This window comes from Barbus barbus (genome assembly GCF_936440315.1).
Source record: "Barbus barbus genome assembly, chromosome: 12".
NCBI lineage: Eukaryota > Metazoa > Chordata > Actinopteri > Cypriniformes > Cyprinidae > Barbus > Barbus barbus.
In genome coordinates, this window is record NC_136740.1 from 22,727,419 (window position 1) to 22,744,206 (window position 16,788).

Here is a 16,788-nt window from a genome sequence, read left to right on the forward strand (position 1 = left end):
CAGGAAGCCATGGCTGGATAATTTCATGTTCATAATCACCCTAGAGTGCTCAAAATTGTGAATATGAATGGGAGTATACTTCAGAGATATTTTACTCTTAAGAATTTCTAGGGGTGCCAATAATTGTGTCCAACGTGTGTTTGAGAAAAACATTTATTTCATAATGATATTTCCCCCCATTTTAAATTCTTATTATCCAATGAAAGGTTAGCTTTTTGTGAATTTTTTAAATAAAAGATCAAAAGGATTAACAAAGCAGGTTAATTTTCACAGTCGTCTTTGATCATATTTACCAAGGGTTCCAATAATTCTGACCACAACTGTATATTGGAAATTTTGCCCAAACACAGCATCCTACTAGAAAACTGAGCTCAAACCCATTTTCAGATAGTGGATTTACATGTTTTTAGCTGGTCTAGATGAGTGTTGAGCTGGACTACCGGACAGCACCCTGTCGACTGTCTGTTCATATTGCACACAAAACTGGAAAGCATTTTCTCGATCTATCAAGCTATAATCTGCCATTGATTGTCAGATGAGTGGCATCATATCCTTGAAACTGATAAAATGATATCATGTTAACAAGACACACACAAAAGAAGAAATCTAGTCTATGTATGCAGTTCTAGATCAAAATGGTTGAAATGTGGACCAGACCTTATGTCAAAAGTCTGGCTATGTAAGACTAGGTTGAGGTCAAGCTGGTTTGGGCTGGTAGATAAGCAGCAAACGAGCTGCCATGTTCCAAAAACCATCTTGACTACCTCAAGCTGGAATGAGCAGCTTTACTTCAGCAGGGTATGACAACAGTGTGAGGATGTCATATTGTAGAGAAGTGATAAGAAGGTTGGAATGTGTGTTTGTGCATAAACATGCATCTTTGCATTAATGTGTTTGTGAGTTGGGGATTGGATGCAGAGGTCTATTTTGACAAGGCTTGCAGACGGTGCGTTCTGGAGGCTGGAGATCTCCCAGCCAGACACCTGTTCGCACTGACAGCTCCCTCCACTAACGCAACGGCAGCTCCCAGATAGACCGCACTGTAAGCAGCACCCTAGCCTATTCTGACTTCTTTAAATAAATCAGAAAATCTGTGTGGGCAGCTGTGAAAGATTTATATTATTATTACTGAAACCTCTTGCTTGAATATTTTTAAAAAATTAAAGCCGAAATAGCCTAATAGATCTGGTTTCCTCTTAAATAAACCTCAAAACCAGCTGTGCCAAAGCATGTTTTGCTATTTAAGCAACAGGTGCATCTACAAGGAGCAGTTATTTCAATAACTCAGTATTGCAATTCAGTGATTATACAGTCAGGTCCATAAATATTGGGACATGGACACAATTCTAACATTTTTGGCTCTATACACCACAACAATGGATTTCAAATTAAACTAACAAGATGTGCTTTAACTGCAGACTGTCAGCTTTAATTTATAATTTAAGTATTTACATCCAAATCAGGTGAACGGTGTAGGAATTACAACAGTTTGCATATGTGCCTCCCACTTGTTAAGGGACCAAAAGTAATGGAACAATTGGCTTCTCAGCTGTTCCATGGCCAGGTGTGTGTTATTCCCTCATTATCCCAATTACAATGAGCAGATAACAGGTCCAGAGTTCATTTCAAGTGTGCTATTTGCATTTGGAATCTGTTGCTGTCAACTGTCAAGATGAGATCCAAAGAGCTGTCACTATCAGTGAAGCAAGCCATCATTAGGCTGAAAAAACAAAACAAACCCATCAGAGAGATAGCAAATTTAGGCAACATTAGGCGTGGCCAAAACAACTGTCTGGAACATTCTTAAAAAGAAGGAACACACCGGTGAGCTCAGCAACACCAAAAGACCCGGAAGACCACGGAAAACAACTGTGGTGGATGAGCGAAGAATTCTTTCCCTGGTGAAGAAAACACCCTTCACAACAGTTGGCCAGATCAAGAACACTCTCCAGGAGGTAGGTGTATGTGTGTCAAAGTCAACAATCAAGAGAAGACTTCACCAGAGTGAATACAGAGGGTTCACCACAAGATGTAAACCATTGGTGAGCCTCAAAAACAGGAAGGCCAGATTAGAGTTTGCCAAACGACATCTAAAAAAGCCTTCACAGTTCTGGAACAACATCCTATGGACAGATGAGACCAAGATCAACTTGTACCAGAGTGATGGGAAGAGAAGAGTATAGAGAAGGAAAGGAACTGCTCATGATCCTAAGCATACCACCTCATCGGTGAAGCATGGTGGTGGTAGTGTCATGGCGTGGGCATGTATGGCTGCCAGTGGAACTGGTTCTCTTGTATTTATTGATGATGTGACTGCTGACAAAAGCAGCAGGATGAATTCTGAAGTGTTTCGGGCAATATTATCTGCTCATATTCAGCCAAATGCTTCAGAACTCACTGGACGGCGCTTCACAGTGCAGACGGACAATGACCCAAAGCATACTGCAAAAGCAACCAAAGAGTTTTTGAAGGGAAAGAAGTGGACTGTTATGCAATGGCCAAGTCAATCACCTGACCTGAATCCGATTGAGCATGCATTTCACTTGCTGAAGACAAAACTGAAGGGAAAATGCCCCAAGAACAAGCAGGAACTGAAGACTGTTGCAGTAGAGGCCTGGCAGAGCATCACCAGGGATGAAACCCAGCGTCTGGTGATGTCTATGCGTTCCAGACTTCAGGCTGTAATTGACTGCAAAGGATTTGCAACCAAGTATTAAAAAGTGAAAGTTTGATTTATGATTATTATTCTGTCCCATTACTTTTGGTCCCTTAACAAGTGGGAGGCACATATGCAAACTGTTGTAATTGATGTAAATACCCTCAAATTAAAGCTGACAGTCTGCAGTTAAAGCACATCTTGTTCGTTTCATTTGAAATCCATTATGGTGGTGTATAGAGCCAAAAATGTTAGAATTGTGTCCATGTCCCAATATTTATGGACCTGACTGTATATGCAAATATGCTATACAGTATAAATGAAACACTACTATTATTTGTGTTAATATCTCAATATCTTGATTTTCTGCTTGCTTATATAAAAAATATTGTCAAACAACAGCTAAACAAGGGTATTTGAAGACTAGTCTCAACCTTGGCACACTGACAGACCATTCATGAACCTTAGAATTCATAATTCAAACAAAAAAAATAAAATAATAATAATAATCAATAGCTGGCTGAAACCACCGGTTCCTATCCAATTAACTGGCTTTATGCAGTTTTTGGTAGCCAGCGAACAAGTTCATCAACCAGGATGCAAAGTGTTTCAAGATCCTAGGTTGCTACTATGAGTGATACTGAGGAAGAATTAGTGGCTGGATTTGACAAAGTTAAGCAGTGAGTAGCAAAGAGTCATTATTGTATATCCTATGTTGTTCTTACAATTTCCTACTGTTTTAAGACAGCAAATAAAATGGTTAGTGAAATGTTGTTCACAAAATAAATAAATAAATAAATAAATAAATAGGTTACTCACTTTACATGTCGGTCAAAAATAAAATAATAAAATGAAATAAATATTTTTATTTGCAAAATAGTGAGTTTTAAATAAAATATTCAATATTTTGCAAAAATAAAATAAAATGGTTAGTCACACAGCATGATGTTCATAAAAAGTAAATCAATAAAATAACAAATAACATAAAACAAAACAAAACAAAAAAACAAAAACACAAAACAAAACAAAACCCACCTCATATTCCTGTTTAAAGCCGTAACCTTCTGCGGTTTTCATCTGGTTGATGTGTTGTAAGAGGTCAGCCACACGCACTGCTGGGTGAAGCTGACCCGTGTGATAGGGTGATCCTTTACGACCACACTGACGTCTAGGCGATCCACCCAGAAGACTGCTGGACTCATTCATAGAGCTCCGTGGGTCACCTTAGTAGAAATGAACAAGCACAGAACAAATGTTTGCATGACATCTTTCATATATGGATATAAAATAAACACAGCATAGGAAACAGCCATACCTGAAGCAGCTCGACTATCTTAGAAAAGTTTAAAAAATAACCAATAAACATTTTATAAAAACAAAAACTCCAAACAAGTATAATGGGGTTAATCTGAGAATTATCATCCCCTTATGGCACTTCATCTTCTGTGCTTATAATTGGTATTCATAAATATGATCAGGGAGCAATTATGAATTCATGACTAGGGCTGTGTATTCAAATAAATTAGCAGTCTGCTACTCATTTCTCAACGGAAATAGGAAAGAAGAAACCCAGACAGTATATTCCACACAGCAGACACTTCAAATGTGGCAAGACAGCTCTGAGAAGTGCCATTAAAACTTAATTTTCTCTCTTTGAGACATCAACTATTCAGTGCCTGCAGAGTTAGATACCTTTGAATTGGATATTATTAGCATTTTTCAACTTATTTTTTTTTTTTTTTGCATGCTGTAATTTTTGCCATATTGAAAATCTTGACCATGATGCCATAAGGATGAGCTTCTGGTGCAGATCCGAGTCCATTTGCATCTCATAAACTGGTTGTGTTTGCCGAATGTTATTTCGTAAATGCATTGTTTGTAAATGCATTTTTTAAGTATACTACTCGTTCTTCCTACTTTTCCATAGATTTGGAATCATACGAGAATGTACTACATCAACAGCACTACATCTTATATTTAAGAGCTATGAAAGACTAAGTGATTACAGAAGGACCGTGGCTTTGATGAAGCTTTCACACTGACTACAAATGAGGACAAATTAACAGGAGGTGACCTAGTAAGTCCCTGAGCTTCACTTTAACTGTGTGCGTGACAAAGTCTGTATCCATTCATTTGCACTCTTTGACGTTAGCGCCTGATACTCTCGCTTTTAGCACCTGTAAGTGCGTGGAAACAAATGTAAGAATTATTATACAGATTTCATCATTATGTTTGTTTCTATCTATTTTCTGTCTTTACTTCTCAAAGTTTTCAGTTCTCTCATCCGCTTAATCACAAATTAAGTGCTAGATTAAGTCTAATGAAATTTATAGAATATCTTATATCGAACACAGAAATAGTTGATTTTTCAGTGAAATGCAAATGCATTTTAGATAGGGATGCATGATATTATCGGAACATTATCAGAATCAGTCGATAAAGGCTTAAAATGTAAACATTGGCATCGGCCGATTTGGGGAAAAAAATGCCGATATGCCTTGCCGATAAGATGTATAGCTCGCATGTGCTCAGTGTGATAGTGATAAGATCACCAGCAGCGTGGTCATTCTTGAAGCAAACATTTGCCTGAATGATGATTAGATTCACTGTTTTTCATCACCACATTTAATTTGAGAATGCATGTACAGTACAGTGTGCAAGAGTCAACAGTTTCTAGCAGGTGCAGTAGAAACAGCGGCAAGGACCCCATTATGCCGGTCTGGTAAGGCGTTTTATTTACTTGCTGTTGGCATACTTGTAATAAAATAAAAGTAAAATACACAAATATCCTTAAGATACTTGCGTTTCTGAATAAAGCAGTATCGCAGTATTTACATGAATAAAAATCACAAACATGACACTTGTAAATTAAATAATTTAATACATGCAGATTTATTTAGAAACATGTAATATATTTTTCAGATGGATTATGAAAAAATGTTGTTAAGTAAATAAATTGTTAAGGTTTCAATTGCATCTGTACGAGAAAAAAAACACACAGCAGAGATTGATTATGGGTTATTTTCAATGTACTCTCATTTAAAAAAAAAAAAAACGTTTATTACCCCTAACTAGGGATGCACGATATTGGAATTCTGCCGATATTCGATATGCCGATATTTTTCAACTCATTTTGGCCAATATCGATGCCGATACCGATATATTTCCTTTTGTTTGGAAACAACACCAAGTCTCTCCTGTGCAGAAATTATAAGCAAAATATTATTAATTTTGGTTAGTTTTTAACAAGAACTTATTTATTAGAATTAAATAAAAAATAATAAAAGGTTTTTTAACAGTACATTGAAGCTTTGAAAATAAAACTATAATCAATCGCTGCATTTTCCCCCCCAGAAAGATGCAGTGTTAACCCTAATATTTTATTTTAAGATTTAACATTTGTAGATGGTCTAAAACAAAAGTTGTAAAAATTCTGAAAATCTTTTAGAGCTATGATTTGTTTAAAAAATAAAACGTTACACATTAATGAATAAATCAGTATATATAAAATTATTTAATTTACAAGTGTCATGTTTGTGATTTTTTTTCATGTAAGCTATAGCTTCTGACCATTAAATCAAAACATACTTATTTTATTACATCAATTACTGCTTTATTTAAATTTAATTATTTTTAAATTTAATTAGAAGTAGGCCAACAGCGCCCCTACTATTAAAACTACTTACCGAACGGGCATTAGGACCTGGGGGAGGCTGTCACTGCTGCCCCTGCTTGTGCTATAACTGTTTACTCTATCCCACACCGAACGCATCATTCTGTACATGCCTTCACACATTAAATGCAGCGATCCAAAACAGTCAATCTATTCATCATTCAGACAAAACTTTGCTTCAAGAATGAGCCACATTGCTGACGTGATCTAATCGCTAGCACACCCTGAGCACATGCGAGTTAACCCCTTCCCCTTATCGGCAAGACATATCGGCATAATTTTGCATGTCAGGCCGATGCCGATATTTACATTTAAAGTCATTATCGGCCGATTTCGATATCAGTCCGATAATATCGTGCATCCCTACCCCTAACAAATAAGTTTTTGCTCAAAACTGATCAAAATTAAAAAATAATTTGTTTATAATTTCCGCACAGGAGAGATTTGGTGTTGTTTCAAAACAAAGGGAAATATATATCGGTATCGGCATCGGCTATGAGCCAAAATGATTTGAAAAATATTGTCATATTGGATATCGGCAAAAATCTAATATCGTGAATCCGTAATTATAGATTTTAATATAAATGGAAAAACAGCATAAAAATATGAAAAAACAAACAAACATAAAAATCAATATTACTTTTTTTTTTTTGAGGAATAGACTAAATTTAAGTAGTTTTTCACTGATAAGCTGTTAACCACTGACTGGATCATTGATTCATTAAGCTGAACCCGAGAACAAGATCATTTAGATCAATTTTGTGAACTGGATGTACCATTTGACTGAAAAGATCTGACTCAAAAGTCTAATTCTTTTCTGAACTGGACATAACTACCTCACTCATGAACTCACAGTGTCAAGATTGTCAGTGAACAATGACTAAATGTCTGTCTGTTTCTCACACAAAGCTATCATATGGCTTCAGAAGACTTTTTTTATCATACTTTCACGGTTCCTGGTGTCATTTTGGAGCTTGACAGCCACAGTCCTCATTCACTTTTCTTTATACTGATACTCTTTAAAAATTCTCCTTTTATGTCTCACGGAAGAAAGAAAGTCAGACGTGTTTGGAACAACATAAGCGCGAGTAAATAATGACAGAAACGTGAACCGTGGGTGAACTATTCCTTCATAACTTAGAAGGAATATAACTTAGACCTATTGAGTCCCCATCATGCAATGCGGCATGAATCATGGATTAGTTATACGGATTACTGTTTACTGCTTTCATGCTGTTGTTGATGTGCAAGTTGTCGCTCCCCGTTAGTTGTCAGGAGTATTAGCTCTGTAGTCATTGTTTCAATGTGCAAGTTCATTTAACTGGAATAAATGAGTTGAAACAAAGCAAGAAAAGTGCATGCTACTCGGTTATTTGTTTTGTTTTTTCATGCTTTGCTTCATTAATACAGCAGATTACATTTTGCAGATTACAGTTTCTGTTCAACGAAAAACCCAGAGTTAAATCAACAAAGTAGGTTTTAAGGCTGCAATAAACTCAAGTCGAGGTATGTGCGCTGGTGTTGTGTCGTGTCATGTCTTACTGCGAGTGCTGCACGTATGGGTGTCCATAAATGACAAGGCCATCCTCTCGTCCTCCTGCAGAGTGCTCTGATCAGTGAAACTGCGCTCCATGGAGCCCATCATATTACTCTTCTCCTGCCTGTACGTAATGGGGGTCTTATTCATGTTCACCGGCTTCCTACTGAGGAGACAGAGAGAAGAGGGCGAGGAGAGAAGAAGGGGAGGTAGAGAAATGGAACGTGAAGGAAATGAGAGAGAGATGAGGCGAGTTAGGGGATTTGGTGAGAGAGAAAGAGAAGATCATCACTCCGCTGCCGCCCCCCCTCTCTAAAAAGCGCACAAAAAAGCCATGAGAAATGATGATGTGCAATGGAGAAGAAGCCACTTACGGATAATAAGAGTATGAGTAGTAATCCCTTCTGGAGAGAGAGAAAGAAAAAAAAATAGAGGGAGAGAAGAAAAGGGGAAAAAAGAGAACAAGAAGAAGAAGGGACATGAGATGCAAGCACTGGTAGAGCTCTGATTAGAGTGAAAAATGGCAAGCCGTCAGCAGCTTGCATTTGCCACGCAAGTAATGGGACACATGCAGATACGCACAAAGCCTCAGCCAGAGCGGGAAATGGCGGCCTAATCAAATACGTCATCTTGTTGCTTTTAACGAGTTAAACAAAGTGGCCTGCTGAGAGGGACTTTCATATTCGCTCTCAGCAGTCGCGCCTTCACAGCAATTCGGCAGCGCAATCTAACCCAATATCCGCTAAATTGTCCAATGAAACGCTTGGAGAACACTTCCATCTGCATTTGTATTACAAACGTTCTTCAACTCCATTTTGGGATGCATTTGGATTAAATGGCTTAGATTTTCTGTTTTACACAAAGGCCCGGTATATTTCTTTCCATTTCAGCAGGAAGAAATTCCATCGCTAGCTGAAGTATCACGTTCCTGTGATACTTTATCTCTGGCTAAATGACTGTGCTGAGGGTTTGCTCTTGCACTCAGAAGTTAATCTTATATAAACGTTTTTTCCCCCCAGAAGTAGGAAAATGAAAGCCAGAGGCAGAAGAGGTATGTGCTGATAACCGATTATGGAAAAGACAACTAAAATGCAAACAAATTGGCAATAATATTTGAGCTAGAAATAAAGCACCAGATCAAAGAAGCCGAAGGTGGTCAAGCTGGTTTGCTTTTGGTAGTTTAACCTGGTTTGGTTTATCAGGTCTAACCAGGTTAATCCAGAAAGTTCACCAGGTCAAGGGATGCATCTTATATTGGTGTTTTAATTATTTTTGGGTGGAGATTAGAAATATTTTAGTAAAAATAGTAAAGTAGAATTTTATTAAATTAACTTTCTTAATGAATGAATAAAAAGGCCATGACATAAATAGAATGATCAGTTCATTTTATTGGCCATAATTTCAATATCTGTGCATCCCTAAAACCAGCAACTATCAGACAAGGTAAAAGGCAAAAGTCTAAAACAGTAGGCAATCACTAGTTATGCATTGGAGAAATTCAAATGAAAAGCAGATGGTGAATGGTCTTTATCTGTTGTTGAAGATGAATCTATGAGATGACCATTGCTTAGATTCATCTTCAGTGATTGGTGCCGTTTGCAGAACGAGAGGCTTGTGTCTCTCATTTGCCACTGGATCTGATGACATTTTGAGAACCGTGGGCTAATTATCTCTGAAAGCACACTTTTTCCATCCCAATTATTGGCTAATTTCTGGTTCAGGGTGGCAGCGGGCAGGGCCTAATTAAATGAGTAATTGAATTGCATTTCTCTTTAATTAAATATTTCACACTCAGATAATCTCTGAAGATGAAAACCCCTGGCAATCTCTCTGCCGATGCACATGAGAATGCAGCGGAGAACACCTGGGTGACTATTGACTGAGCCGAATAATCGAAGTCATAAACCACAATGGGTAGGTTTAAGTTAGTCATAGCTGAATGCACAATAGCCTGGTCTCTCAGGAACAGAATTAGTCTAATTTAAAAAGCACTTTCACAAGAATTATTTGAAAACGGCCCAGACTTGTTGGTGTAAATTTGAAGCAGTTCTTTGTTTTGCAGCACATACACTGGCTCCAAAAAGATTTGAACACTTAAGTCACACGTTAATATGCATGAACGTCACTGCATATAATAAAATATCATAGATTCAAATATAAATATTTTTTGAAAGATAATATATATAAAAAAAATTGAATTTCGAATATTCATCGAATTAAAAAAAAATCCACATACGAATGCCTTATCAGTGGCGCACGAGATGCGATGAAGATGTAGGTAGGTGTCATTGCATTTGGATGCTTTTTTTTTTTTACCTATCCAGTTGAACCCACTGGATATGTTGTATATTCAAAATACTGCGTAAAAAGAGAACATCAATGCGGCGATGATGTTGTTTACGTCAAAACTGAAACCAAGCCGTTCACACAGAATGCATATTTTGCGCATTTTCTAGAGGGACATCTAGCACCATTGCACTCGCGTCTCGCAAAAGACAGTCGGATATTTAGAAAGCCATTTAAAATTATTGTAAGTTCAACTTTAAAAAAACATGTCTCAACTTTATGGCGGGACGGGCCTCTCCCCATTCCACTGCATCTCATGTTTTTAAATGAAAAAAGTTACATTACTCTATTTGATTGGTTTTCCGTGCTTTGTATTAAACTGTGTATATATACATGTTTTTTTGTTTCTAATTGTTTAAGCAACTTAATTAATAATTATATATGGTTAAACATTATGCACATTTTCCAAAGATAGTCCTGTTATTTTATGTTTTAAATAACCGTGGATTAGTAATATTTTTGCTCGATGCGGCCTCTTGTGGCCACAGGACAGAAGCAAAAAGCTTTTTTTCCTTGAATAAAGTGTATATATATACACTTTATTCATATTTCACATTTTTATGTAATCTAATGCAATAACAAAGAACTTTATCAGTGTATCTTAAATGTCTACTGTATACGCTTTGCTTCACATTTATGCTTTAAAGCAACACATGCTCTGGATCTTGTGTTCTCATACTGACCAGAGGAACTCACCCTTTTTTAATAATTATGATAATGGCCCCAAGTAGCAGTATCAGGACCACGAGCCCACCAGCACACACTCCTAGGATGAGCCCCATCTCCTCTGAGCGCTGTGTGACCTCAAGAGCTCGCTGATGGTCTTTACAGGCAGCTGAAGAACACACAAACATACATAACAGCATTTAAGAACACCAGCAATTACATATAACATATAAATTACATTTGAATTAACATATTAACTGGCAAACAAAACACACAAATCCAAAGTACTGAGGAAAGGAAAAATTCAAATGAAGCCTGGTGGAAAAGAACGGTTTATACCAGATGAACAAACATTTTAATTATGATCTCAATACCAATGATGATAGCTATAACAATAACTATAAAGTTTTAATAATAGTTATAATTCTATGAAAATAGGGAAGTTCACAACACAACTATAATGATAACAACACAGAGGAATGATATTTTCTAGCTGATGAACGATAAAACATTGACAGCCAATCAGAATTCACCTGCGTAAGCTTGAGCGTTTAAAGCAACGGACAACTTGACTGCAGTGCACACTTATAATAAACAGAATGTCATTGTGTGTTGGTGTGGACATTAATATAATAAAGTGGTCTTCTAATTCGAACCAGGTTAAACAAGACAGAATCAGGGTGAAAATATTTGGTGTGGCAATCAACAGGATGGTGTGGTACTGACATGAGTTCAGCCGATCAAGCTCGAAAACCAGCTTGTACCAGCTAATGACCAGCTACCGTAGCAACCAAGTAAATCCGACACAAGCTGGATTTCTCAGCAGGTTAAGCAGAAATAAACAGACATTCAAATTGAAAAGCAGAAGGAGACCTTTGGTCATCCACTGAGAGAGGCACAAAACAAAATTGACAATCTGAGAAAGCAAGCGAGAAAAGCATAGTCCTGAGTCAAAACCCAAAACACAGTCATGAGCCAAGGTGAAAGAAATGAAAGATCTGGCAATCCTGAGGGCTCCTTCAATCGCTCATCATGAGCCGTTTCTCTACTGTACCACGCAAATTGCACGCCTCCTCTGTGGCGTGAGTGCTAACTGCACCCGGTCAGCTATTTATCCCCGGCACCTGTCTCCACTGACAGCGTGTGGGCAGGGGTCATTTCACATTTCTGAGGCTCCTGGGGATAGCATGACTCTCTGTCACACCACAAAATGAGACTGTGTGATCCAAGAGAGAGAGTAAAGAGAAAGTGTGCATATGCAGCGGAGCCTGAGGCAAATTGCCCTGACCTGGACACGCAGCAGCTGGGCTATTTATACTCTTTCACACACTCATGCTTGTACGGGGATGTTTTGCATGTTTTTGTGGGGGTTTGTTCGAGCAGATGAGCATGTGTGAACATCAATGGAAATCTGTATGTTTCTGCTCTTTTCACAAAAACATTGAGAGGGGCTGAGCGGCAAATCCTAATCCAACTAAAACAATTAAAGATCAAATATGAAAATGATATATACGATAAAAATTAATATATAACAATTTTAATATGTTGTCTTTACATTAAAAAATACAGAAATTGTTATATATTTAAATATTACATACCACATTATATAACCACAATATGTGTTAGGTAATTTAGATAAATCTGAAAGAAAATGTTCTACACAAACATACATTAAAACTGTAGGAGGAATTATGGGAGACACATTCATTCAATACATACGGGAGAGACATTCAGCTGTTACACTATTCATTGATTTGGCAAAGGCAAGCAGGTGTGTTGCCATAATTTAGAAAAAAAATCCTGATGATCTCATGCAAACAACCTGTGACATGATGGCTCCAAGAAACCAGCAAATGGCTATTTAAACTAATAACTGGTTACTTGCCAATGAGGCCATATCTGCTTAGTCAAATCCACAGTGGGAGTCCTACATCTTTGTTGATGAGGGACTAGAGATCATCTTACTCTGCCTAGTGTTAGCGCTTCCTTAAGGTCTCAGTGGCCTGAAAGTTACAGGGCCCTATGAAAAAGAGAGTGAGCTAAGGCCTGAGGAAAAAGGTCTGCTTTAGGGTTCCATGCAAGGCCAAGGCTAAAAATAAGTCATAAGCATGTGGAGGGATGTGGGGCAGCAAGAAAAATAATTTGCCATGGCACTCTCTGCTCCCTCAACAGCCAAAGGCAGTTTCAAAACTTCGCTGTCTTTGTGACAAAGGCTCACCCAGAATGGCGAAGAAATGCCTTTGAAAACTGAAGAGCTTTGTTTTTGCATTCTTTCCATTGACTGAAGTTATAGTATGCCATTGGATTGTATGCATATAATAATGAAAAAATTAACATTATGGCATTATGTACTCACTTTCTTGTAGTTCCAAACCTGCATGAGTTTACTTCTTCAGAGGAAAACTAAAGCAGACATTCAAAAAATTGTGCTTGTTGCTTTTCATGGAATTACAACGAAGATGTTGAAGATTCAAAAACTAAGCAAAAGCACCATTAAAGAATCTTAAAATTAGTCCATGTCTTCCTCAAAAGCATGTTGTATAGGACTGGATCAGTCCAATTTAAGAAAGAATCATTCGCTAAAAAACTTAAAAGAATGATTCATTAAATATTTTCAGTGAATAACTTAAATTCCAGTCTGTTTCTCTAACAATGCTATTGTATAACTTCCGAAGACTACTACTAATAATGGACTACTTCTATGATAACTGAAACTTTTTAAGCTTAAAAGCCTCAGTACTCAGTGTAACTGCATGGAAAAGAAGAAAGTCATACAGGTTTGTAACTATATGAGAGTGGGTAAATAATAAAATATTTTTGGTTGGAGAGAGAATAGTTTATTTAAAGTAGTGTAATCTAGACCATTCCTTTCCTTCCAATCCAAAGCGACTTTCTATGTGACAGACTTTAAATATCTGAAGACAACAGAGGCTATACTTTCACAAACCCCCCATACAGATCCCTCATTACACTAGACTTGAGAAGTCAGACTCCCACAGGAATCTTTTAAAAAGAGCCCAGCCATGAATTATCTTAGAAGAAACCATCTCCTTTTATATAGTATGCTTTTGGTGCACATCTTCACAGGCACAGATTTGCATCTAAGGCACCAATACAGTCTCTGTCTGCATCAGGCTGATAACAATATTAAATATACATAATTCTTTAGATGTCAACAGTGAAGGGATCTGATCTAGATTTACTACCTCTACAATTAAATGCTTAAAAAAACAACAACCTCATTTCCAAAAATGGTGAGACAGTGTAACTGCATGAAATCTAAATTTAAATGAAAAAAACAGAAATCAATGAATGCATAAACATTTTTGAAATGTACAAATTAATATGATTTTTATATTAGTTTTTTGAAAAACGTTTATTTCATTTATTGTGTCAAGCAAAATATTTCAGAATCATTAAAGACAAATTCATCTGAGAAGCAAAATCACATTTGATTTGTTTGGAGAGAAGTTATCCTGGATGTTAGGTGCACTTTGTCTTGTTATATTTTCTTTCTTTTTTTTCATCTTTTTTTAATTTTATTTTTTGTAGAAAATAAGCCTCAGTCAATTTTAAGATTTTATTTTTAAAGACCTGCCAATGGAACAATATAAAACACATTGCTTCTCATGTGAAATTATCTTGTTTTAAGAATGCTCAGATATTATTTACTGTTAAAAAAACAAAGATTGATGCAGGCTATTGTGCCAACATAATAGCTCTACCATAACATGCAAGTTCAATATTGCAAACATAAGATATGCAAGTTCATGCATAATCTCCACAATAACAGCTACATCATGAGTTCTTAATGAGGTATTAAATGTATTCATCGCATGAAATATAGATGGAAAACATCCATTAAAGTTTGATGCAAACCTGATCAGATTTTTATCGGCGAGCTGAGTTTCATTCAGAATATCAATTAAGCCCAACACAGGCATGAAATTTGTTTCAAGATTAATGTGAGCACCTGCTGAGTGCACCAAAAGTGGAAATTAGCACTTGGAGTTACAACGAAAGTCTATTGTTCTGTGAAGATTGTCAAGGGACTGTTAATTAAACTGTCACCTGTGCAATGAAAAGGGAATCTTGGCAGTTTAGTTTTGTAAGACTATGTAATTCGGTTGCCTTTTGAGAACATCAGGGTGTCAATTTTCTTCTGGACCTTGATTGTTGATTCATAGGACAATTTCGTGGCCAATCAAAATCAACGACCTCAATTATGGATTTTTTTTTATAAGATTCCTTCTTATAATATAGACCCTTTATGAGATATGTATAGAATACAAGAAGTACATGTAGTGAAACAGTTTCCTGTCCTTCTGTTTATTAGCACTCTTGTTTGTCAATTTGTTTAATCGTTCTTTCCTGTTGAGGAAGTCGAGAGAGCTCCATTCTGTTCATCAATATGTTGGCGTGTGAGCCCACATCCCAAATGTGTGTCCGTCTGTGCCCACTGAGCAGATGGGATGACAAAACTGCCCTAAAATGTCCACTGCGCCTCTTGGCTTCATGCTCGGAAGGCTAGTCATCACCCTCATTACTCAGTCTCAAAAAAAGAGCCAGGTCGATTTAACTGGGAGGCTGTGCTCACTAGCGGCAAATGCCGAAGACTACAATACCGTCCTGCCCACACTGATCCCTGATGGCGTTCGATAGAAAGGAGTGTGTTCTTTCTTGTTGCCTTGACAGAAATCTATGCATCATGAACCTTTTCATCTTTCTCTGAGAAGCCTGACAGGTGGTAGCATGTATTGACAAGCACAGGTGACTCCATCAGTGGTGTTTGATGTGAAGGTCTTTCTCCTGACCGGACAGGGACCCGAAAACTGATCTCTCTCTCGCTGTCCGCGTGCTGCAGCGTGTCTACTCTGAGACTGCCTGCCCCAGACAAATCTGCTTTGATATAGTCCACTCCCCTACCGCAAGCAACCAAAACAAACATGATGAAAGAGTGACCTGTTCTCTGTTAGTGCCCTTGTCTCCAGAAGAGAAAGGGGAGGGGTAGGGGGCCATATAAGGGAAAAATATGTGTGTCTAGACAGAAAATTTCACTGTAAACCAATACCAATACCAAAGCTGCTTTGCCCTTTAGGGAATCCACGGATGCTAGCAACTTGTGTCGGGAAACTTAGCTCTTGGGGGAAAAAAGTGCACGATTAGCTAGTGAACCATTATGAAGTGTTTCTCAGTGGTACAGCTCTGAGAGGTTTGAGCAATGGCCACAGAGCTGGACTACTGACCTGGAAGAGGGGAACCACTTTGATATCAAAACCTGGCCTGGCAGCGTCCCTCGGTCACTACTTGAATGTTGAAACACTGAAATCTCTGAGGCTACATTCACACTGTCAGTTTTTGGTATTTGCGGAATTTACTGAAAGGTGTAAGTCTCAAGATGCTTGAAGACTATCTGTATGAACATGCAAAGGAAGTAAAGCCCATATTCTATTCAAGACCATCACCTCAAACAATTTCAAAGATGGTGGGATAAACAAAACATTAAAGTCTTCTCACTTTTGAAATGACAAAAGTCCAACTGTGAGTTCATCCATCAAATCTTAACCTCCAGAAGCTTTTATAGTAGACAGTAGACAGTGGAGCAAACTGATGGGAGAAAACCTTCAGATGACATGCAGCTCATATCTTCGTCTTTGTAAGTTACCAAAATCACACAAGAAACCTAAAACACTTTCTAGACACACTTATGTAAAACTCGGAGTGGCTCTCTCGCATTGAATGAATTGTAGACTAATTGTCCAATCCAATTTCTGTTCGCACACCATGAGTTTTCCGAAAATGAGCAATTTGGTTGGACGCTGTAGGAAAAAAAAACTTGTGGACAAACAGAAAAGGTACTAGCAAAAGGTAAAAGCAATGAAAAGTATATTCTGCTGCTGTGAGAATTTG

The 16,788-nt window shown here is 37.5% G+C and overlaps 1 protein-coding gene across 1 annotated transcript in view; it reads right to left on the reverse strand.

Moving 5' to 3' along the window:
- Positions 1-16,788, reverse strand: part of LOC306878130 (receptor-type tyrosine-protein phosphatase U) — a gene marked incomplete at both ends in the record, with an annotated part of 236,959 nt that overhangs the window by 31,632 nt on the left and 188,539 nt on the right. Inside the window, 3 exons of the mRNA XM_079430263.1 lie at positions 3,692-3,879; positions 7,872-8,032; positions 10,909-11,047. Coding sequence (XP_079286389.1) covers positions 3,692-3,879; positions 7,872-8,032; positions 10,909-11,047 — 488 coding nt within the window. The remainder of the gene's footprint in view (positions 1-3,691; positions 3,880-7,871; positions 8,033-10,908; positions 11,048-16,788) is intronic.